The sequence below is a fragment of the Mesoplodon densirostris genome, chromosome 4, assembly GCF_025265405.1.
Source record: "Mesoplodon densirostris isolate mMesDen1 chromosome 4, mMesDen1 primary haplotype, whole genome shotgun sequence".
Taxonomy (NCBI): Eukaryota; Metazoa; Chordata; class Mammalia; order Artiodactyla; family Ziphiidae; genus Mesoplodon; species Mesoplodon densirostris.
The window spans coordinates 26,783,169-26,807,412 of record NC_082664.1 but is presented as its reverse complement, the minus strand read 5'-3'; the positions used below and the strand labels follow the sequence as shown (position 1 = coordinate 26,807,412).

At 38.3% G+C, this 24,244-nt stretch overlaps 1 protein-coding gene across 1 annotated transcript in view; it reads right to left on the bottom strand.

The window, feature by feature from the left end:
• The window catches only part of SPTLC2 (serine palmitoyltransferase long chain base subunit 2), a 113,537-nt gene that overhangs the window by 9,291 nt on the left and 80,002 nt on the right, over positions 1–24,244 (bottom strand). Inside the window, exons 10-11 of the mRNA XM_060095761.1 lie at positions 8,417–8,552; positions 5,337–5,466 (exon numbers count right to left, since the gene is read on the bottom strand). Of these exons, the coding sequence (XP_059951744.1) occupies positions 5,337–5,466; positions 8,417–8,552 (266 nt within the window). The remainder of the gene's footprint in view (positions 1–5,336; positions 5,467–8,416; positions 8,553–24,244) is intronic.

Sequence of the window (24,244 nt, the reverse complement as noted above, 5' to 3'; positions counted from 1 at the left end):
AAATAAATTAAAAAAAATAAAAATTGTGTGTGTGTGTGTGTGTGTGTGTGTGTGTGTGTGTGTGTAAAAACTCCCAACAAACAGAAGTTCAAGACCAGATGGCTTTGCAGGTGAATTCTATCAAACATTTAGAGAAGAGTTAACACCTATCCTTCTGAAACTATTCCCCAAAACTGCAAAGTAAGGAACACTCCCTAACCCATTCTATAAGGTCACTATCACCCTGATACCAAAACTACACAACAATACCACAATGGAAGAACATTACAGGCCAGTAACACTGATGAACATGGTCGCAAAAATCCTCAACAAAATACTAGCAAACTGAATCAATGATACATTAAAAGGATCATATACCATGACCAAGTGAGATTTTTCCCAGGGATACAACAATTTTTCAATGTCCGCAAATCAATCAGTGTGATACACCACATTAACAAATTGAAGAATAAAAACTATATGATCATCTCAATAGATGCAGAATTTTGACAAAATTCAACACCCATTTATGATAAAAACTCTCCAGAAAGTGAGCATAGAGAGAACCTACTTCTGGGAGGTGCCTGGTGGCCTAGTGGTTAGGATTCAGTGCTGTCACTGCAGTGGCCTGGGCTTGATCCCTGGTTGGGGAACTGAGATCCCATGAGCCACACAGTGCAGCCAAAGGAAGAGGGAACCTACCTCAACATAGTAAAGCCCATATATGACAAACCCACAGCTAACACCATACTCAATGGTGAAAAGTTGAAAGCATTTCCTCTAAGATCAGTAAAAAGACAATGATGTCCACTCTTGCCACTTTTATTCAACATAGTTTTGGAAGTCCTAGGCACAGAAACCAGAGAAGGAAACGAAATAAAAGGAATACAAATTGGAAAAGAAGTAAAACTGTCACTGTTTGCAGATGACATGATACTATACATAGAAAATCCTAAAGATGTTACCAGAAAACTACTAGAGCTCATCAATGTATTTGGTAAGTTGCAGGATACAAAATTAATACACAGAAATCTCTTGCATTCCTATACACTAACACCAAAAGATCAGAAAGAGAAATTAAGGAAACAATCCCATTTGCCGTCACATCAAAAAGAATAAAATACCTAGGAATAAACCTACCTACGGAGGCAGAAGACCTGTACTCTGAAAACTATGTGATGCTGATGAAAGAAATCAAAGATGACACAGACAGATGGAAAGATAAACCATGTTCTTGGATTGGAAGAATCAATATTGTCAAAATGACTATACTACCCAAGACAATCTACAGATTCAATGCAATCCCTATCAAATCACCAAGGGCATTTTTTGCAGATCTAGAACAAAAAATCTTAAAATTTGTATGGAGACATAAAAGACTCTGAATAGGCAAAGCAATCCTGAGAAAGAAAAATGGACCTGGAGGAATCAGGCTATACTGACTTCAGACTACACAATAAAAGCTACAGTAATCAAAACAGCATGGTATGGGCACAAAGACAGACTTATAGATCAACGGAACAGGATAGAAAGCCCAGAAATAAACCCACGAACCTATGGTCAATTAATCTGTGACAAAGGAGGCAAGGATATACAGTGGAGAAAAGACAATCTCTTCAATAAGTGGTGCTGGGAAAACTGGACAGTTACGTGTAAAAGAATGAAATCAGAACATTCTCTAACACCATATACAAAAAACCCCTCAAAATGGATTAAAGACCTAAATGTAAGGCCAGATACTATAAAATTCTTAGAGGAAAACATAGGCAGAACACTCTTTGACATAAATTGCAGCAATATTTTTTTGGATCCACCTCCTAGAGTAATGAAAATAAAAACAAAAATAAACAAATGGGATCTAATTAAACTTAAAAGCTTCTGCACAGCAAAGGAAACCATGATCAAACAAAGAGACAGGACTTCCCTGGTGGCACAGTAGTTAAGAATCCACTTGCGAATGCAGGGGACACAGGTTCGATCTCTGGTCTGGGAAGATCCCACATGTGGCGGAGCAACTAAGCCCATGCGCCACAACTACTGAGCCTGCGCTCTAGAACCTGTGAGCCACAACTACCAAGCCCATGTGCCACAACTACTGAAGCCCATGTGACCTAGAGCCCACGTACTGCAACTACTGAGCCCATGCGCTACAACTACTGAAGCCCGCATGCCTAGAGCCCATGCACTGCAACAAGAGAAGCCACCGCAATGAGAAGCCCATGCACCGCCATGAAGAGTAGACCCCGCTCGCCGCTAAGTAGAGAAAGGCCATGTGCAGCAACGAAGACCCAACGCAGCCAAATAAATAAATAAATAAACAAAGAGCCCAGAGAATGGGAGAAAATATTTGCAAGTGATGCGACTGACAAGGGATTAATTTCCAAAATATACGAATGGCTCGTGCAGCTCAATATCACAAAAACAAACAACCCAATCAAAAAATAGGCAAAGATCTACACAGACAATTCCCCAAAGAAGACAGAGAGAGGGCCAAAAAGCATATGAAAAGATGCTTAACATCACTAATTATTAGAGAAAAGCAAATCAAAACTACAGTGAGGTATCACCTCACACCGGTCAGAATGGCCATCATCAAAAAGTCTACTAACGGGGCTTCCTTGGTGGCGCAGTGGTTAAGAATCCACCTGCCAATGCAAAGGACACAGGTTCGAGCCCTGGTCTGGGAAGATCCCACATGCCACAGAGCAACTAAGCCCATGCGCCACAACTACTGAGCCTGTGCTCTAGAGCCTGCGAGCCACAACTACTGAGCCTGCGTGCCACAACTACTGAAGCCCACGCACCTAGAGCCTGTGCTCCACAATGAGAGAAGCCACCGCAACGAGAAGCCCACGCACTGCAACGAAGAGTAGCCCCTGCTCACCGCAACTAGAGAAAGCCCAGGTGCATCAATGAAGACCCAATGCAGCCAAAAATAAATTAAAAAAAAAAAAAGACAGTGGGCCAGACTTGACTAGACATCATGGTACTCTTCACCACTGCACACACTTCAAAAAAAAAAAAAGTCTACAAAGTCTACAAACAATAAATGCTAGAGAGGGTGTGGAGAAAAGAACCCTCCTACACTCTTGGTGGGAATGTAAGTTGGTGCAGCCACTGTGGAAAACGGTATGGAGGCTCCTCAGAAAACTAAAACTAGAACTACCATATGATCCAGCAGTCCCACTCCTGGGTATATATCCAGACAAAACTAAAATTAAAGAAGATGCATGCACCCCTATGTTCCTAGCAGCACTATTTACAATAGCCAAGACATGGAAACAACCTAAATGTCCATCAACAGAGGAATGGATAAAGAAGATGTGGTAATAATATATACAATGGAACATCACTCAGCCATAAAAAAGAATGAAATGCTGCCATTTGCAGCAACATGGATGGACCTAGTGATTATCATACTAAGTGAAGTCAGACAGAGAAAGAGAAATATCATATGATAACATTTATATGTGGAAGCTAAAGAAATGATACAAATGAACTTATTTACAGAACAGGAATAGACTCACAGACTTAGAGAACGAACTTATGATTACCAAAGGGGAAAGGTGGGGGTGCGGGATAAATTAGGAGTCTGGGATGAACATATACACACGACTATATATAAAATAGATAACAGGGACCTACTGTATAGCTCAGGGAACTCTACTCACTCCTCTGTAATAACCTATATGGGAAAAGAATCTGAAAAAGAATAGATATATGTATATGTATAAACTGAATCACTGTTGTACACTTGAAACTAACACAACATTGTAAATCAACTATACTCCAATATAAAATAAAAATTAAAAAAAAATCAAGATACTGGTGAGTAGATACCTAAATCAATGAAAGAGAACAGACTTTTCAGAAATGAATTTACACAATATATTCAACTGATTTTTGACAAAGTTGTTAAGGAAAACACATGGAGGAATGATAGCCTTTTTTCAAAAAATGATGCTGAATATGAATAATAGCCTAAAAGACCTCTAAAAACTTGATAATATGAAAATAAAAGATAAACAATGAAACTTGGACATAAACTTGTACAGATACTTTATCACAGAAGATACACAGATGGCAACTGAGCACATTAAAAAAAAAGGTTCAACAACATTTGTGATTAGGGAAGTACAATCTAAAGTCCTCATGTTATCCAATATACATATTAGAGGGACTAGAATTTAAAAGTATAATGGACGCAGCTTCGATCCCTGGTCCAGGTACTAAGATCCCACATGCTGCAGAGCAACTAAGCTCAGATGCCACAACTAGAGAGAAGCCTGTGCACTGCAGCGGAGGATCCCGCATGCCATAACGAAGATCCCGCGTGATGCAACTAAGACCCGACGTGGCCAAAAATAAAATAAATATTTTTAAAAAATTAAAAAGCCAATCCTAATTCGGAGAGAAATAAGAAAAACATTAGAAATATTGATATTGATATGAAGGTGTGTTTTTCTAAAATATGTGGGATTCCACTGACGTGGTGTTCGTTGGAAAATCCATATCCAAATCAAAAAGTTAGAAAATAATAGCAAAATAAACCAACAGAAGGATAAGAGAAAATTCAAAAGGGAAAAATACACTAGAAATTCTAAAAAAGAAAAATAAAATAAAAAATGCTAAAAAAAAGTCTGAAGTCTCAGGGGTGAAATAAGAGCGCATTAAGAGAATATCAAGAGATGAGAACATATTAAGAGACCATAAATGATTACATTCAGTAATAATTATGAGCTCCTACTATGTGCCTGGCACTGTGGTAGGTCCTGGGGATACAGAATGAGAAAAATAGACTTAGTCCCTCCTAAAGATTTATCTAATGGTAAAGATTGCCATTAAATAATTACAGGTGTAAAGGATTTCCTAGGGGAGAGTCCTAGGATTTCCAGAAATATCTAGCCAAGAGGGTTTGGGAAAACCCTTGAGCAAGTTTCTTTTAAGTGGAGATGTGAAGAATGAGTAGAAGTCAGCCAGGCAAAGGGGAGAGAAAGGTCAAGAGAGAAAGTGCCACAGACAGAACACCACACAAGAAAGCTCAGAGGAGAAACAGCTAGAGTAGAAAGAGAATGTAGAGCTGTAGAGATCATAATGAGAGAGAGTGGAACAAGATGAAGCCAGAAAACTCCCTAGAGCCCTGATCATGCAGGGTCTGGTGGGTGATGCTAACAGTTTTGTAATTTTTTGTAAATAGCAATGTATTAAAGCAGCATTGTGCACTCCCTCCTCTACTTCACCAGTAAATACCTCAGGTGCTCAAAGAACATCAGGACCAACAGATGATTATTTTCATCTGATATACAGGCCTTCTTAGTATAAGGTATATTTATATCAAAGTGAAAATGTCTACTTACAGTATCAAGCATTTCTTTGGTATGAGCTGCTGACAGGCAAAACCTGGCTCTGGACTCAATGATTGGGGTGGCAGGAAATCCTACCACAACTACACCGATGTTCCGCTTTAGCATCTCCCGTCCAAAGGCGCTGCAGAGGGAAAACAAGAAAAGAAACCAGGAAGAATAATAAAGCACACAGTACAAAGGCCTGAATGATGTAAACTCTTGGGTGATACAGGCACTAGACAGTTCTATTAGGAATTTCTTCTAACTTCTATGAAAGTTAAAATTGACAGTTTACAAAGACTTCTTTTATTCAGTCCTAACGTGGTTTTCTCCCAAATGGTTTCCTTCAGAAAGGTGAAAGAATATTGTTGGCACAGACCAATTTTTAATAGGGCTTGCCTAAAGTAATTTGCAACTGTAGCCTTAAGGTGTCACTGACATGTAACAGTGGTTCAGAGGTTTCAAAATGAACTTGAGTTTAAAACCTGGTCCTTGAAATGTTAGGCTTGGCAGTTTAAAAAATTCTTAAGATTAAGGATGCAAAGGATCTGGACATCTTTCTGCTGGCAGAAAGGCCAAGCACTAGCCTTCCAGACCAGGCATTTTTTGGATAGACTTAAGTGTTGAGCTGCCTCTGTAATTCAGGGTTTCCTTTGGTGTTTGTGAGGCCAGCTCATCCCCAGCCTTCAGATGACCACCCAGACCACACAGTTCTTGTTTAACCCCCTATCCCAAGCCAAACTCGTGGCATGTGACCTTACGCTACATCTGTATCTTGCCTAATTAACACAATTCTAACTTTCATGTAAATTTTGTTATTTACTAAATTATGTTATTCTTTGTCCTTTTCTCTTGTTGACCTACCTTATTCCTTTTTGACTTTTCCCTTAGCTGTTTAAAGCATTTGTTTGAGAATAAAAAATTCCACTCACTTTAGTAGTAGCACCAGCTTTCCCCACTCCTAGTAACAGTACATCCTCTTCAATGTATTTCCTTTGTGTCAGGCCAAGTCCTGCATCTTTAGCACATGCTCCCCAACTGTCTAGTGCTTTATTCCAATTCTGCCTTACTCTCTCTAAATCTTAATTATAATGTACGTAGTCAGTTCCACCTGTATAGAATAAATTAGACACAGTCCTCTCTAAAGAAAGGGTTCTAGACTAAGTCAATCCTCCAGAACAGGTAACTTTTTGAGTTTATTTATGATGATAATTCCATTTAAAGAAGAATGAGGGAAATCCTACATCTCTGCTTTGGTGTAGGATGCCCTCATTTCCTCCATCTCCTCTGAAGGCAATAATGCCAACTGCCCATATGACTTCCTACTGGAAACTAAACTCCTCTTTTTCCCTCAATGAGCACCCTTTCCCAATATCCTCCCTTCACTAACTTTGGAATCACCATACTTCCAGGTTCCTGATTTAATTTTCCCTCCTATGTTCACTTTAATCAACATTTATTGAGTGCCAGGGGCTGTGGTGGGCTCTGGGGATTCAAAGATGAATAAAAATATTTGCTCCTTTAATGAGTTCCATTAAACCTGAGAAATGATCCTTACTCAATTTTATATTTACAATCCAGTCAAAGCTCACAAATCTGAAAAGATGTGCCTTTTTTACTGAACCTATAAAAGCAGATGACTCCTTTATTTTATTTTTAAAATTAATTAATTAATTAATTTATTTATTTATTTTTTATGGCTGTGTTGGGTCTTTGTTGCTGCGCACGGGCTTTCTCTAGTTGCGGCAAGCGGAGGCTACTCTTCGTTGCGGTGCGCGGGCTCAGTACGTGGGCTTCAGTAGTTGTGGCACACGGGCTCAGCAGTTGTGGCTCGTGGGCTCTAGAGCACAGGCTCAGTAGTTGTGGCGCACGGGCTTAGTTGCTCCGTTGCATGTGGGATATTCCTGGACCAGGGCTCGAACCCGTGTCCTGCATTGGCAGGCAGATTCTTTTTTTTTTTTTTTTTTTTTTTTTTTTCTTTTTGTGGTATGTGGGCCTCTCACTGTTGTGGCCTCTCCCGTTGCGGAGCACAGGCTCCGGATGCGCAGGCCCAGCGGCCATGGCTCACGGGCCCAGCCGCTCCGCGGCATATGGGATCCTCCCAGACCGGGGCACGAACCCGTATCCCCTGCATCGGCAGGCGGACTCTTAACCACTGCGCCACCAGGGAGGCCCGGCAGGCAGATTCTTAACCACTGCGCCACCAGGGAGGCCCGGCAGGCAGATTCTTAACCACTGCACCACCAGGGAAGTCTGACTCCTTTATTTTATATCTCTGGTGCAATTTTGCACATAATTATTTTGCAAATAATTAGATTTGTCCACTTCATATCTGCTTTTCATATATATTTTGGTTTCGGTATACATCTGTACTTCTCAAATACATTGAAAGCTATTCCAGGGCAAAGATTTCCATTATACACGCCTTGCACAAGCCAGAGAGGCTGGTGTAAAGTCCACACCTGACCTCATGGCTCACTGTTCCCCCTTGGGCACTGCACTTCAGCTCCACTCACCTCCTGCTAGTCTTCCATCAGCTAAGTATGTTCCTGCATTGTGGCCTTTGCACAGAAGCTTCTTCCTCCAAGTGGCTAACCTGCTCAGCTAGTTCAAGCTCAGATGTCATCTTCCCTTACCCGTGAGGCTCTCCAGGGTGACCACCCCATCTAATACTGTAATCTGCCCACCCACAGTGCACTCTCAAACCCCATATCCTGCTCTGTTTTTTTCTATAGCCCTTAACACCTTCTGACATATTACATAATTTCCTTATTTATTACGTTTGTCTGACTCTTGCCCCAGTAGAGCATAAACTCCACAAGGACATGGATTTTTCTGTGTTTTGCTCACTGATCTATCTCAATCCCCCAGAAGAGTGCATTAAACTCAAATGTTTGTTTAAGGAAAGACTAACAAGTTAACATATTTTACAAATTGGAATCCACTTGTTTAATCTACGGCAGATCTAGCAAACAAAGATTAACATAATGAGGCCAAGACAATTTTACCTAACAAAATATATAAGCCTGGTCTCACATCATGGTAAACTTTAAGTCTAATAAGAGGGCAATCTGTAATCTGCAAAAAGGTACCCAATTTTGGCTGGCATGTAGAGCATCAGAGGCACCACTGGAGAATCTTCATTTCCATAGATGATGAAGCCCATATTTTTCAGACGTCTCCTGAAATATCTGACGTTTTCAGCTAACTGCTGTATACACTCTTTGCCTGGAAAATAATGGGGAGGGAAACAAAATAATACTAAGAAAGAAGAAGTGGAAAAAGACAGCAATCTCCTCCATCTCTATTCTATCAATCAATTCTACGTTTTGTTTCTTCCCTTCCCATATAAAATATTTTTGCACAGTAAACTGTATGGAGTATAAGTAGAAACAAATATATCTTGCGTTTGTATTCTGTCATAGTAGGTGTTGATAGCAGATTTTATAGTAATGTACAAAACGAAGTTTAATGACCAGTACTTCCAAGGCACATTAGCATCTTTAAACATTTTCATTGATACCACCTCATTTAACACTCTACCACCCCTTTACAGTAGGTTGGATAATTATTATTTTCATTTTATATATTAGGAGACTCACAAAGGTTGTGACTGGCCTACAGTTACACAATAATGAGTGGCAAAGTTGACTAGAAGCTAGGCCTCTCAACTTCAATATTCATTCCAAAAACTGTGCTGCAAATAATTTTACACATAAGACCAGAGACAGAACCATCCAGAACCCCGTATTTTCCTCTTAAGAGTTTATGTTACCATTTCCCTAAAACGTCTACCAGACAGCAATAGCATACACATATAATAATATGGAAAAATCATATTTTTAATACTACTTTGTTCATCTTCCCTAAAACACAAATGGGTTAAGACACGCATTTCTCTAACTGCTGACTGACTAAATATTTGGCCTGGTTTTGACTTTATGGTAGGTCAATCTATGAACAGATGTCCAAAAACAATCATTCTGTTACAGACAGCAAGACATAAATTCAAAAGATCAGCTTGCAAAGGGCTAAGAACTGTTTTATGGTTTTCTAAATCACAAATACTCACAAATAAGAAAAGGTTGCAGTCATTTTCACATATATTAGAAAGCCAGCAAATTCATATTTTAAAAAATACAACCATATAGCTCAAAGGTAAGTTAATCAATTGCAAATACAGATGACTAACAAATGTCCCTAGAATCAAAACACTAACATATCCATCATTGATGGGAAACTACTCTAGATAAGTTTGCTATAAATAACCCCAAATAAATACTCTATATGTAAATAATTTCAAGTTGACCAGAGAAGCACATACAAGCTTAGATTAGTTTAGTGTGAACACTGAAGAACATCACTTAAGTTATGACATACATCTTACACATATTAAAGCAGACATTAAGGTATGTTAAGTGTATGTTGACAACTGATGAGCTACATACTCTAATTTTCCCCTAGAAATACCAACACATGCTTACTCTACATTTAGAATAAGAGACTTCCACTTCCAGCCATGATAAAGTGTAGGAACCAGATTTTCTTTCCTGTTTGTAAACAACAGAAAGCTGGACAGAGTATATTACAAAATGGTTTTCAGACATTGGGCCCCAGGCAGTGGAGGACTGTGCTGCTGGAGAGAAGGGAAAGCAGAAGTGAGTCTCTGGATTGTCCCCATACCACCTGGAGACAGGTCCCGGGCTGCTCCAGGAGTGGGGACCTAGTCTTGTCAGTCGAAGACATCAGATTTTGGAGTTGGGGAGGCTAAGGTGGCTAGAATTTACTGGACACACAACAGGGGAGGAGGAAGGTGCACAGAGAGACCTTTGGGGGTCTACAGAAAAGCATTTGGCAAAGTGCTGATCTGAACACGTATGACAAGAAATTGAGGGGCTGGAGAAAGCTCCAACAGAAAGCAGCAGACTGAACAATTCCCAGCACTCATACAGTTGGGAATAGCTTCTATTTTCACCAACCAAAATGGAAAAACCTCAGAATCACACTAGTAGTGGAGCTAAATTAGCCCTAGACTAAAAGTTGCTCTGGCCCACCCTAACACCCCTTAAAAGCAAGTCTTAAAAGGATCCAATTGATTCAAAGAACAAAGTCCAACATTATTACCTAAATGAATACAAAATGCAGCCCCTAGTAATGTAAAATTCACAATGTGTGACGTATAATAAAAAATTCTAGGCGTTCAAAGAAACAGGAAAATATGACCCACCAACTAGGAGAAAGGTCTATCAACAGAAACAGACCAGAAATGACAGAATATTAGCAGACGAGGATACAAGAATGCTATTATAAATATACTCCATACATTCAGAAAAGTAGAGGAAACATGAGGAAGAGAGAAAGAAAATACATAAAAAGGGAACAACTGATACATGCAAAAATGATGAATCTCAAAAGGATTATGTTAAATGAAATAAGTCAGACACAAAAGACTGTTGTGAATTTATTTATAGGAAATTCTTAAAAAGACATAATTACAATGATAGAAAACAGATTAGTGGTTGCCAGGGAATGGAGAGAGGACTGACAGCAGAGCGGAATGAAGGGGACTTTTCAGGGGTGACAAAAACATTTTATACTTCAGTTATGGTATGGTTACATGACTGTATACATTTGTCAAAACTCATGGAATTACACACTTAAAATTGGTGAATTTTATTGTATATAATGATATTAAAGATTTTTAGAAACTGAGTGACACTTTTGCTAATTTAGTGTACATTAATTTTTCCTGCACCACTTATTATTTTACAACTTGTTACCTTTTTCTTTTGTTTTGCTTTGTTTTTGCGGTATGCGGGCCTCTCACTGTTGTGGCCTCTCCTGTTGTGGATCACAGGCTCTGGACGCGCAGGCTCAGTGGCCATGGCTCATGGGCCCAGCTGCTCCGCAGCATGTGGGATCTTCCCAGACCGGGGCGCGAACCCGTGTCCCCTGCATCGGCAGGAGAACTCTCAACCACTGCGCCACCAGTGAAGCCCTGTCTTATCACAAACTAACTACCTTTTGTTAAAATATTTTTTTCTTATTCCAAGATTATCAAGAAAAATTATCAAGGAAAAGAAGAAATGCTAAGAGATTTAGACCTTACCTTTTCCACCTATGGCTATATCATTCTAAGCAAGTTCTCTGTAACACAAGCAAGTGGAAATCTCAGTCTCACCATTCATTGTCATCTGTTCCTTGACAAGAAGAGTCCCAAAAGAAAACACATCTAAAATAACATTCTTAGGCAAAACTGGAAGATACTGAGAACAGGCATTTAAAATTCCCAACTTATATATCCTTATTATTGCTGAATAGTATTCCTTACCAAAGATATACCACAATTTGTTTACCCATTTATGTGTTAATGGGCATTAGAGTTGAGATTACCAACTTTCATTTTGGCAGTTATAAAGTTCAGATTTAAAAGAATTCTCTCCGAGGGACTTCCCTGGCAGTCCAGTGGTTAAGACTCTGTGCTGTCAATGCAGGGGGCACAGGTTTGATCCCTGGTCAGAGAACTAAGATCCCACATGCCACGTGGTGCAGCCAAAAAATTAAAAAAAAAAAAAAAAAAAGAATTCTCTCCTAAATAGAGGATGTGGATAAAAGGGACCCTTGTACACTGCTGGTGGGAATGTAAATTGGTGCAGACACTATGGAAAACAGTATGGAGGTTCCTTAAAAAACTATTGATAAAAATAGAACTACCATATAATCCAGCAATTCCACCTCTGGGTATATATCTGGAAAAAAAGGAAACACTCATTCTAAAAGATATATGCATCCCAATGTTCACAGCAGCACTATTTACAGTAGCCAAGACATGAAAGCAACCCAAGTGTCCATCAACAGATGACTGGATTAAGAAGATATGGAATATATATACAATGGAATATTACTCAGCCATAAGAAAGAATGAAATAATGCCATTTGCAGCAACAGGGATGGACCTAGAGAATATTATGCTTATTTAAATAAGTCAGACGGACAAAGACAAATACTGTATGGTACCACTTATATGGGCATATATCTGGAAAAGACAAAAACTCTAATTCTAAAAGATACATGCACCCCAGTATTCACAGCACTATTTACAACAGCCAAGACATGGAAGCAACCTAAATGTCCATCGACAGATGAATGGACAAAGATGAGTGTGTGCACGTGTGTGTGTGTATACACACACACACAGTGGAATATTACTCAGCCATTTAAAAAAAGAACTAATGCCATTTGCAGCACCATGGATGGAGATTATCATACTAAGTTCAGACAAAGACAAATATCATATGATATCACTTATATGTGGAATCTAAAAAAATGATACAAATGAACTTATCTACAAAACAGAAATAGACTTACAGACTTAGAAAACAAACTTATGGTTACCGAAGGAGAGAGGGAAGGGGGGAGGGACAAATTAAAAGTATGGGATTAACAGATATAAACTACTATACATAAAATAGATAAGCAAAAGAATTTACGGTATAGCACAGGGAATTATACCCATTATCTTATAATAACCTATAATGGAATATAATCTGCAAAAATAATGAATCATTGTGCTATACTCCTGAAACTAACACAATATTGTAAATCAACTATACTTCAATAAAAAAAATTCTCTCCTAAATATTTATTTAAGCATCCTAGTCATGCCCAAATAAGGGAAGAATTACTATAATTAGCAACTAACAGCTCAGTTTCATTTGATTCTAACTGCTTTAGGTGGATATGGTAAAAGAATGTACTACAGTTGACCCTTAATCCACATATAATTTATAGTCGGCCCTCCATAGCTGAGGTCTGCAGATTCAACCAACCAGGGACCACGTAGTACTGCAGCATTTACTGTTGAAAAATATCTACATGTAAGTGGACCTGGGCAGTTTAAACCTCTGTTGTTCACAGGTAAACTGTATTTATACTCTATACACAAAGAAACAGGCCCATAAATGTTAAACTACTTTCTCTAAGGCCTTTCATTCAGTAGGAAGAAGATCAAGGTTCTGACTCCCATTTAGCCCTTTTTCTTCTACACCACAGCAAGAAATTACGTACTTTTCAAACTTTAAAGTGTTTAACCCTTTATTGGGTAACAATATCTGTGTTTTACTTTTTAAACGGCACTTACTAGCAAATGAATAGGATAGGGATGAATGGGTGAAGGAGCCTAAGACACAGGGCAAGTGGAAAGTAGTTCTTCCAATAAACCCATCTGGAATAGCAAACTGCAATCATCACTGGTGAGGAGGGAATAAAGACTGAGGGGAAGAATCAAGACCAGTGCTGGAGAAAGAAGCAAACTAAATTAGAAATAGTGGTCATAGTGAATCCCAGAAATTAAGTGGTCTGTTTATCCAACAAAACTACTAGGCTGAACCATGAAACTGCCAATATTTGACTATTTTTGACCTTAAAAAGGCGATTTCTTCTGATTCAACCTAATAATTTCAAAGATAATAATAGGACAAGCAGCCAAGTTAAGTTACTTATAAATCAGTAAGCTTTGGCAGTTATACATATTGGGAAAGTTGTTGTCCCTTATTCCCGAGGTGACACTGAATTTTAAAGGCAACACTGTTACCCATTTTGAATTAAATATCATATAAAATACCAGTTAATATTAATACAAGAAGCATGGTACTTAAGTTCAATCTGCTGGCTCAGTTCTAAAGACTTTTCTTACTGCAGAGCTGCAGCAAGTATCTGGTCTAACACAAATTTAAAAACAAAGAAAGGTTAGCCTTGTTAAAAAAAAAAAAGATACTGGGCTTTCCTGGTGGCGCAGTGGTTAAGAATCTGCCTGCCAATGCAGGGGACACAGGTTCGAGCCTTAGTCCGGGAAGATCCCACATGCCGCAGAGCAACTAAGCCCGTGCACCAGAATTACTGCGCTCTAGAGCCCGCGAGCCACAACTACTGAGCCCACATGCCACAACTACTGAAGCCTGAGCGCCTAGAGCCCGTGCTCCACAATAAGAGAAGCCACAACAATGAGAAGTCTGCACGCCACAACGAAGAGTAGCCCCCACTCGCCGCAACTAGAGAAAGCCCGCCCACAGCAACGAAGACCCAGTGCAGCCAAAAATATATATATATATTAAAAAAAAAAGATACTAACTCTTAAACGGTCTTTATCCTTGCCTCAGAGAGAACACAGATGGTAATATAAGAGGTCAGCATTCTTCTCTACTTTTCAAACATAAATCTTTAAAGGGTGATAAAAAGCATAAAAGCAATTTAGAGAAAACCTCTGTACTGATTCTCTTGAAGTTCACAAATAAACCTTACTGTGTTGGCTGTCCTTTTGGAATTCCTTAATACAATTTGTTAGAATGAAGCCATTTTTAGAATCTCTTCAATTAAAACCTACAGCCTGGCATGAAAGAGAGAAAAGTAAACACATATGTGTAGTTAATGTCCCAGAAAATGTAGCAGATAACTTTAACTGGTCATTTTTTAGTACTCAACTTCTTGTAATAAATTTTATGCTAAGGAGGGAAGTAATGAATATGATGGATCAATAGGTTGTGATGGCATCATTATTTCTTTTAAGGAAATAGAAAGCCTAAAAAGGGTGGAAGATGGAGGTAGAAGGGACAGCACAATTATCTATGTATTGATAACCATTATATATTGATAACTTTAAATCACTTTTACAATACAGAATTACATAGAGAGTTATATTTATTAACCACTGGTACACAGATTTGAAGTTGTACTAACTGCATTCCAGACATTTTCAAAAGAAATATTTTTACCAAGTCTTAATCCAGATTTCTCAGGGTTCTCAGGCTTGTAATCTTAGGGTTTGAAGGAACTACTCCGTTATTACTCAAATAAAATTCTGTAAGCCCTCCCAGACAGTTATTAATCAGAACAGATGGTGTTCTATGAGATAAAAATTTTCTGAAGTCTCAGGGCCAGTTAAAAAAAAAAAGATAAGATCTATGCACAAAACAAGAAATACAAAAGGCAGCAGATATTTTGTCTTAAATGGCATTAGTGCTAACTACTCAGAACTCAGGCTTCAAAAAATATAGCAAGTACTCACCTGTTTACATAGCAATATAACTTTCAATTTAGCTGATGAGCTTTTATATAACTTATAATCAGCAAAATGAGTTTGAGTCTGAAACTTCAAAAAAAACATTTCCGGTGTTAACCGAAACCTTTCAAAATAAAGGACACAAATATGAATGATGTTCAGTCAGAGTTGATCCCCTAACTCACATTATACTCCATTACACAGCTCCTAATCTTAGATTTCCTGGATATGCTGATATAATCTGCCTTCCTGGGAAAAATAAAATAAAGTTACTGCTATTCTAATTTATACTATCAAAGACATTACATTATGGGTATTTCACATAATCTCTCTTCAATACTTTATGTCTAAGAATTGAACTTAACTATCAATCTTTCAGTTTACTCATCTGTCCAAAGTCTTATTTTTACTATCTGGAAGGTTACTTTTTCTAATATTTTACTTTGGTTGGACTATACTGCAGAGTGAAAAGGAACATGTTTCACTCATGTGGTTTTTCTCTTGAAAAGCATCTTCTTTAAAAAAATAGAATAAATTCAGACATCCTCAGTGTTAACAACTCTGCTTATGTTAAACATGTGTCTCCACTGATACCTAAAACTGGGGCTTATATCTTGAAGACTTCTTATACAAGTCTTTATAGAATCAGGTAACTCAAATCACATGCAAACTATGTTTTCAAAGGCTATTTCCAAAGTAATTATGGAAGCTTCTAGTACTGACTCCCTTTAAAGCAAAGAAAGTATGTAACATAGTAAGCACAGTGCCAGGCTCAATAAATGTTTCTTCATTTTCCTTTTGCCGGTCAAGCAATTTCTAATCAGGGAAAAATTATATTTAACTTCAGTTATTATATCTCTAAATATTAACAAGTCAACTACTAACCAGCCTTACTTTCTGATAAGATACTACTTTATAGTCTTCCATAAGTGACTGGATGAACGTGTTGATTTATATTAATTTAAAGGAACTTGGCATTCTCTTGCACTAGTGGTGCTATATCTAAATCCAATATTAGGACAACAGCTCCATCTCCTTCTCAGCTCGAAGTACTCTGGGCTTATGCAAAGGAGGAGTTAGGTGTGCCTTAATTACTGTCGTTATAGCAGCTCCAAGAACTGTCAATAGTTGGCATGGGGGCCTCCCTGGTGGCGCAAGTGGTTGAGAGTCCGCCTGCCGATGCAGGGGATACGGGTTCGTGCCCCGGTCTGGGAGGATCCCATATGCCGCGGAGCGGCTGGGCCCGTGAGCCATGGCCGTTGAGCCTGCGCGTCCGGAGCCTGCGCGTCCGGAGCCTGTGCTCCGCAACGGGGGAGGCCACAACAGTGAGAGGCCCGCATACCGCAAAAAAAAAAAAAAAAAAAAAAAAAATAGTTGGCATGGCAGAAAATCTCAGATGCAATCACAATGATTTCAAAAGAGACAAGTAAACCTGGGCTAAGAAGAAGAATTCAAATTCCTTTCTTGCTCAACACTTAAACCACAGCATCTTTCATACACCACATCAGTAACTTCTGAGAAGAAGAACAGACTTAGTAGACATTCTCACCTCTCCCTTTTGGAAACAGAGGCAACTCTAAGAATTATTTTGCAGCTGAGGAAACTAAACTAACACCCGAAGAGGTTATGTAATTCCAAGTGGAAGAACCAGGATTTGAACTCTCTGATTCTTCTGGTTTCAGACTGTTGTCTTAACCACTACTCATTGATCCACTTTGGTTTCTATATTAAGTAGAACTGACTAAAAGGAAATATTAGGAATAAAACGCATAGGAATAAACCTACCTAAGGAGGCAGAAGACCTGTACTCCAAAAACTGTAAGACACTGATGAAAGAAACTGAAGATGACACAGACAGATGGAAAGATACACCACGTTCTTGGATTGGAAAAATCAATATTGTCAAAATGACTATACTACCCAAGGCAATCTACAGATTCAGTGAAATCACTATCAAACTACCAAGGGCACCATTTGCGGACCTAGAACAAAAAAAATCTTAAAATTTGTATGGAGACACAAAAGACCCTGAATAGCCAAAGAAATCTTGAGAAAGGAAAATGGACCTGGAGTAATCAGGCTCTCTGACTTCAGACTATACTATAAAGCTACAGTAATCAAAACAGTATGGTACTGGCACAAAGACAGACTTACAGAACAATGAAACAGGATAGAAAGCCCAGAAATAAACCCATGCACCTATGGTCAATTAATCTACAACAAAAGAGAAAAGACAAGCTCTTCAATAAGTGGTGCTGGGAAAACTGGACAGCTACATGTAAAAGAATGAAATTAGAACATTCTCTAATACCATACACAAAAATAAACTAAAATAGATTAAACACCTAAAATAAATATAAAACCAGATACTATAAAACTCTTAGAGTAAAACATAGGCAGAACATTCTCTGTGACATAAATCACAGCAATATCTTTTTAGATCCACCACTTAGACTAATGAAAATAAAAACAAAAATAAACAAATGGGACCTAAATAAACTTAAAAGCTTGTACACTTGAAACACTATGTATAACTGAATCACTTTGCTGTACACCTGAAACTAACACAACATTGTAAATCAACTATACTCCAATATAAAATAAAAATTAATTATCTGGCTCTGCTCTCAGGAAAAGATGTGGTACCCAGAGACTTCCTTTCATCCTGCATTCTTCTTCCCAATTTCCACTATAAGATTTCTGTCATCCCCCATCTTCCAAAAGGGGCATCCTACAAAATTTTGGTCAACCATTGCCAGTGTTTCTCAATAAGACTGCTATTGGCACTTGGGACATAACAATTCTTCATTGTTAAGGCTGTCCAGTGCCCTGTAGAACATTTAGAATCATTGGCCTCTCGGCAATAAATGTCAATAGCATCTCTCCATAGCCCAGTCAGTGACAATCAAAAATGCCCCAAGACTTTTCCAAATGTGCCTTAGGAAGGCAGCACTGTTGCTGGTTGGTTGAGAACTCCTATTGGTCCTGTTATTTCTTTATAGGAACCATGGATTTCTTTTCTTTTGTATCCTTAAACCTGAGTTGGAGATGCATTAGCTATATGATCTTGGGCATGTTTTTACGTCCCTTAGATTCAATTACCACATTTACTCTAGAGGAAGATTAAACGTGGGGCAATTTGATATATTTAGAGTACAAAACCACACATAGGAAAACCTAATATAAAAATACAAGCTAACTGATAAACAGTATATTAAAAGTAACATATACTTATGGTTAAGTAGGGCCTCTATTCAGTAGGCCCTTTCTTTATATATGTTTGGATTCCTTTCTGGAATTTTACTTCTGTTTCATTCACTGGACTGTTACAAATTATTATAGCTTACATATAATATATAATTGCATGTATAATTTATATATTTATATATAAGGTATATATAATTACTTGTATTTATAAACTACATATATAGCTTATACATAATAAAATTTACTCCCCCGTTCCTCTACTCTTTGGAGTTTTTCACCTCAATTATTATTATTAATTGAGATATAATTCACATCCTTTAAAATTCATCCTTCTAAAATGTACAATTCAGTAATTTTTATCTATTCTGGACATTTCTTATAAATGGAATCATATAATATGTGACCTTTTGTACTGGCCTCTTTCACCTAACATAACGTTTTCAAGTTTCATTCATGTTGTAGCATGTATCAGTACTTCATTCCTTTTTATGGCCGAATAATATTCTTTGTACAAATATACCACATTTTGTTTATCTATTCATGAGCTGATGAACATTTGGGTTGTTTTTGATTTTTGGCTATCATGGATAATGCTGCTATAAACATTCCCGTGCCAGTTGGCATGTGGACATACGTGTTCAATTCTGTTGGGTATATACCTAACAACAGAATTTCTGGGTCATATGGTAACTATATATTTAACTTTTTGAGGAACTGGAAACTGTTTTCCAAAATGGCTGGGTTATCTTACATTCCTGTCAGTAATATGGGAGTATTCCATTTTATTAGATCCTCACCAACAATGTTATTATCTTTTTTATTTTAGCCATCCTAGTGGGTGTAAAGTGGGATTTTGTGGTTGTCATTTGCATTTTCTTAATGACTAATTGGTTGACCATCTTCTGTGCTTTTTGGCCATCTGTGTATCTTCTTTGGAGAAGTGTCTATGAGAATTCTTTGCCCATTTTTATTTTATTTTATTATTTTTTTAAATGATTGCTTTAATTAATTTATTTATTTATTTTTGGCCATGTTGGGTCTTCATTGCTGCACGCAGGCTTTCTCTAGTTTCTCTAGTTACAGTGAGTGGGGGCTACTCTTCGCTGTGGTGTGCAGGCTTCTCATTGCAGTGGCTTCTCTTGTTGCGGTGCATGGGCTCTAGGAGTGCTGGCTTCAGCAGATGTGGCTCACGGGCTCTAGAGCACAGGCTCAGTGGTTGTGGCATACGGGCTTAGCTGCTCCATGGCATGTGGGATCTTCCTGGCCCAGGGTTCAAACCCGTGTTCCCTGCATTGGCAGGCGGATTCTTAACCACTGCGCGACCAGGGAAGTCCTGCCCATTTTTAAATTGAGTTGTTTAATTTGAGTTGTAAAAGTTCTTTATATATTCTGGACACTAGACCCTTATTAGATATATGGTTTGCAAAATTTCCTCCCACTCTGAGGGCTATCTTTTCACTATCTTGCTGGAGTGTCCCTTAAAGAACAAAACCTTTTAATTTTGATTCAGTCCAATTTATCTATTTTTTTCTTTGGTTGCTTGTTCTCTTGGGTGCCATAACTAAGAAACCACTGCCTAATCCACAGTCATGAAAATTTTACATCTATGTTTTCTTCTAAGAGTTTTATAAATTTAGGGACTTCCTGGCAGTCCAGTGGTTAAGACTCTGTGCTTCCAGTTCAGGGGACACGGGTTTGATCCCTGGTTGGGGAACTAAGATCCCGCATGCCACACAGCATGGCCAAAAAAAAAATGAGTTTTATAAATTTAGCTCTTACATTTAAGCCTGTGATCCATTTTGAGTTATTTTTGTATATGGTGTGAGGTACGGGTCCAACATCATTCCTTTGCATGTGGATATCCAGTTGTCCGAGAATCATTTTTTAAAAAGACTATTCTTTCCCCAATGAATTGTCCTGAATACCAACTAAGCATAAATAGAAAAGTTTACTTCTGGATTCTCAGTTCTATTTCACGGTTTATATATCTATACTTATGCCAGGATGACAATTGTCTTGTCACTACAGCTTTGGGACATGTGGGTCCTTCAATTTTGTTTTTTTTCCAAGACTATTTGGCTATTCTGGGTCTCTTGCTTTTCCATATGATTTTTAGGATTAGCTTGCCTATTTCTAAAAACAGGCAGCTGGGACTTTGATAGGTATGTTGTTGAATCTACATACTTGAGGAGTATCACTACCTTAACCATAGTAAGTCTTCCAACCCATGAGCACAGATATCCTGCCATTTATTTAGGTCTTCGTCCTGTTCATTTTTGTATATTTTTTTTCTTGGGTGGAATTACATAAATATTCTCAAAATACTGAGTTGGGTTGGGAAGATAGGGCAAAAGGAGGAAATGAATAAACACATTAAATATAAAATGATATGTTCCTAACTTGGAGTAAGAATAAATAATGTTTCTCTTTTTTCTACTTCCATTTCTAATTTCCCCTAATGGGAATGGAATGTGTTTTTAAAGTAGTTGAAAGGTTACAAGTGTTGGCAAAAATATGGAACAATACATTGCCAGTGAGAAACTGTAAACTGGTACTTTGTTAAAAATGGCAATATATGCTCAACCTAAAGATATGCCTACTCTATGACCCAGCAATTTCATTCCTAAGTACATATACCCAACAGAATTATGTATCAAATGGCATGGTAAGAATGTCACTCTTAATAACAGCCCAAATCAGGAAATAACCCAATTTCCGTCAGCAGAATGAAAAAACTGTGATATATGCAAACAACGGGATACTGGACAGCAATGAAAATGAATTATTGTTTCACCAAAATATATGAATGAATCTCAAAGACATATGATGAATAAAATACACTAAATTCAAAAGAGTGATTGTATGTACTGTATTGTAGGTAAGATTCCATTTACATGCAGTTCAAGAATAGGAAAAACTAATATATAGTGACAGAAGTCAAAATAATGGTTATCTTTGGCAAGGAGGAATGAATTGGGAAGAGGTACAAGATAACCTGGGATACTGAAAATGTTCTACAACATGATCTGGGTGGTGATTAGACAAGTGTGCATTATTCACTAAACTGTATGTCTAAGATTTCTGCACTTCACTGTATCCATATTAATACTTCAAAAAAAATAAAAATAAATTTTAATTACTTGGGAAATAAACTGGAAAGAAAACTGGAATGAGGTTAAATGTCTGATCTCTCTTTTTATAATCTTAAGTATATCTAAGTACTATTTAATAATCACCATTTTACTTAAAAAACAAAACCAAAACAAAACCAAAACAGAACCATCTAGACATTACAGGGGTGGGCTCAAGCATTTTCCCCTTAGCCTTTGTTGTTCCAGACAAATCTAAAAGAAACCCAAACATTTTAGTGCTGGGTGTTCCAGGAATTTGTAAGACAGGGGAAGTGTTACGAAAACAGCACTTTGGAGTTAAAGCCCTTGCCCTGAGGCAGGAAATGAAAGCATAAAGGGATTGGCCCTCCCTTTCTTTCCTTTTAAAAAAAATCATATGGGGACTTCCCTGGTGGCGCAGTGGTTAAGAATCTGCCTGCCAATGCAGGGGACACGGGTTCGATCCCTGGTCCGGGGAGATCCCACATGCTGTGGAGCACCTAAGCCTGTGCACCACAACTACTGAGCCTGCACTCTAGAGCCCGTGAGCCACAATTACTGAGCCTGTGTGCTGCAACTACTGAAGCCCAGGGGCCTAGAGGCACTGCTCCACAAGAGAAGCCACCACAGTGAGAAGCCTGCGCACCACAACAAAGAGTAGCCCCGCTCACCGCAACTAGAGAAAGCCCACGTGCAGCAACGAAGACTCAATACAGCCAAAAATAAATACATAAGTAAATTTTTTAAAAAATCATATGAATGAATGCACAAATCATTCAATACTGGCCAAAAAATATTTATTTTTCATCTGTGCATCTACTTTCATTCCCATAAAGTTATTTTTTCCTAGGATGTTTTAGTATTAGTTTTTCTTATACATACTTTGTCAACAGAGAGAGGCTGATAAAAGGGTGGTACCAAGTATTACTAACACATCTGGTTCAGACTGCCTACTGTAAGACTGCCCTTTAGGAGAGCTATGGGACATTTGCATATCCTTTAATAGGGGGAATTGCTAGGATTCCTGACTCCAATTAGTCAGGAAATCAGAGTTCCAAAAATAACTTTTACTTCTTCCAAGAAAGGGCGAGTGGGTTGGCAAGTGAACTTAGATTTGACACCAACACTAATAAGAATTATTCTGTAATCTCTGAAATTTTGGGGAGCCCAGTGGAAACCAACTGAATTTTGAATCCCTATTATAACAGCTACCTATTTTTATAAAAATAAATATGCACATCTATAAAACTCAACCGAACATGTAAATTTGTTCCGCATCTTATTACTTACTCCATATAAATGATGAACTCTTTCATCACATTCAATATTGTCAATTAAAACAAAAGTGCTCATATTTGAGAAAGATGATCAATTTATATTGGTAAGTCTATCAAGTAAGAGTTAAAAAAAAACCCTGCATGTACAGCAGTTATGTATATGCTTCAGGATTTCTTAGAGAAACTTAAACATTAAAGAAGCTGAATTTAGGGGCTACTAACATTTTTTAAGCCTCAGGGCAGCCTAACTTTAAGATATAAAACTATTTTTTAAAAAACAGAAATCTTGTACATAAAAATAATTAAATAATAAAGATTTCATTTATTTCAGTTTACATTTACTAGAGATACAGGAGATACAAAAGTGGTATGATAGCCATTACACCAAAGGCAAAAATCTCACCAGGAAGACTATACAGAAAGGGGAGAATATATTACATGCTAGGTAAGCACACATTAGACAAATCTATCCTTAGCACCCATCTCTTATGTGCCAGACCCTGCTCTAGGTCCTGGGTAGACTGTATCGAATAAAAGACACAAAAACCCCTGCCTGCTATGAGCTTACATTCCAGTATGGGGGACAGAAAACAAAAAAGATGAACGCCTCACTCAAGCACTCATTCTGCTCAAGCGCTGCCTCCATAAAGAGTCAAGACCCAAAAGCAAAGCACACCTGCATTTCCAAGGACCAAGTAAGCCAGTCTGGTTGGAGCTGAACGAGCCAAGCGGGGAAGAGTGGGACCAGAGGAGGTCAACAAAGGGCCAAATCATAAATTTATTTATTTTATTTATTTATTTTTGGCTGCACTGGGTCTTTGCAGCTGCATGGTCTTCCTCTAGTTGTGGCGAGCAGGGTCTACTCATCCTTGCGGTGCGCTGGCTTCTCACTGTGGTGGCTTCCCTTATTGCAGAGCATGTGCTCTAGGCACGTGGGCTTCAGTAGCTATGGCATGTGGGCTCAGTACTTGTGGCTCACGGGCTCCAGGGCACAGGCTCAGTAGTTGTGGCACACAGGCTTCGTTGCTCCGCGGCATGTGGGATCTTTCTGGAAAAGGGCTCGAACTCGTGTCCCCTGCATTGGGAGGCGGATTCTTAACCACTGCACCACCAGGGAAGTCCAGAGGGCCAAATAAGAAGGGCCTCATAGGTCTTCATGTTAAGACTCTGACTTTAAGAAGCAGGAGAAGCCCTCTGAGAGAGTTCTTAAACAAGACTGGCATGACCTCCTATGATTCAACAGGATCACCCTGAGTGATATATTTAGAA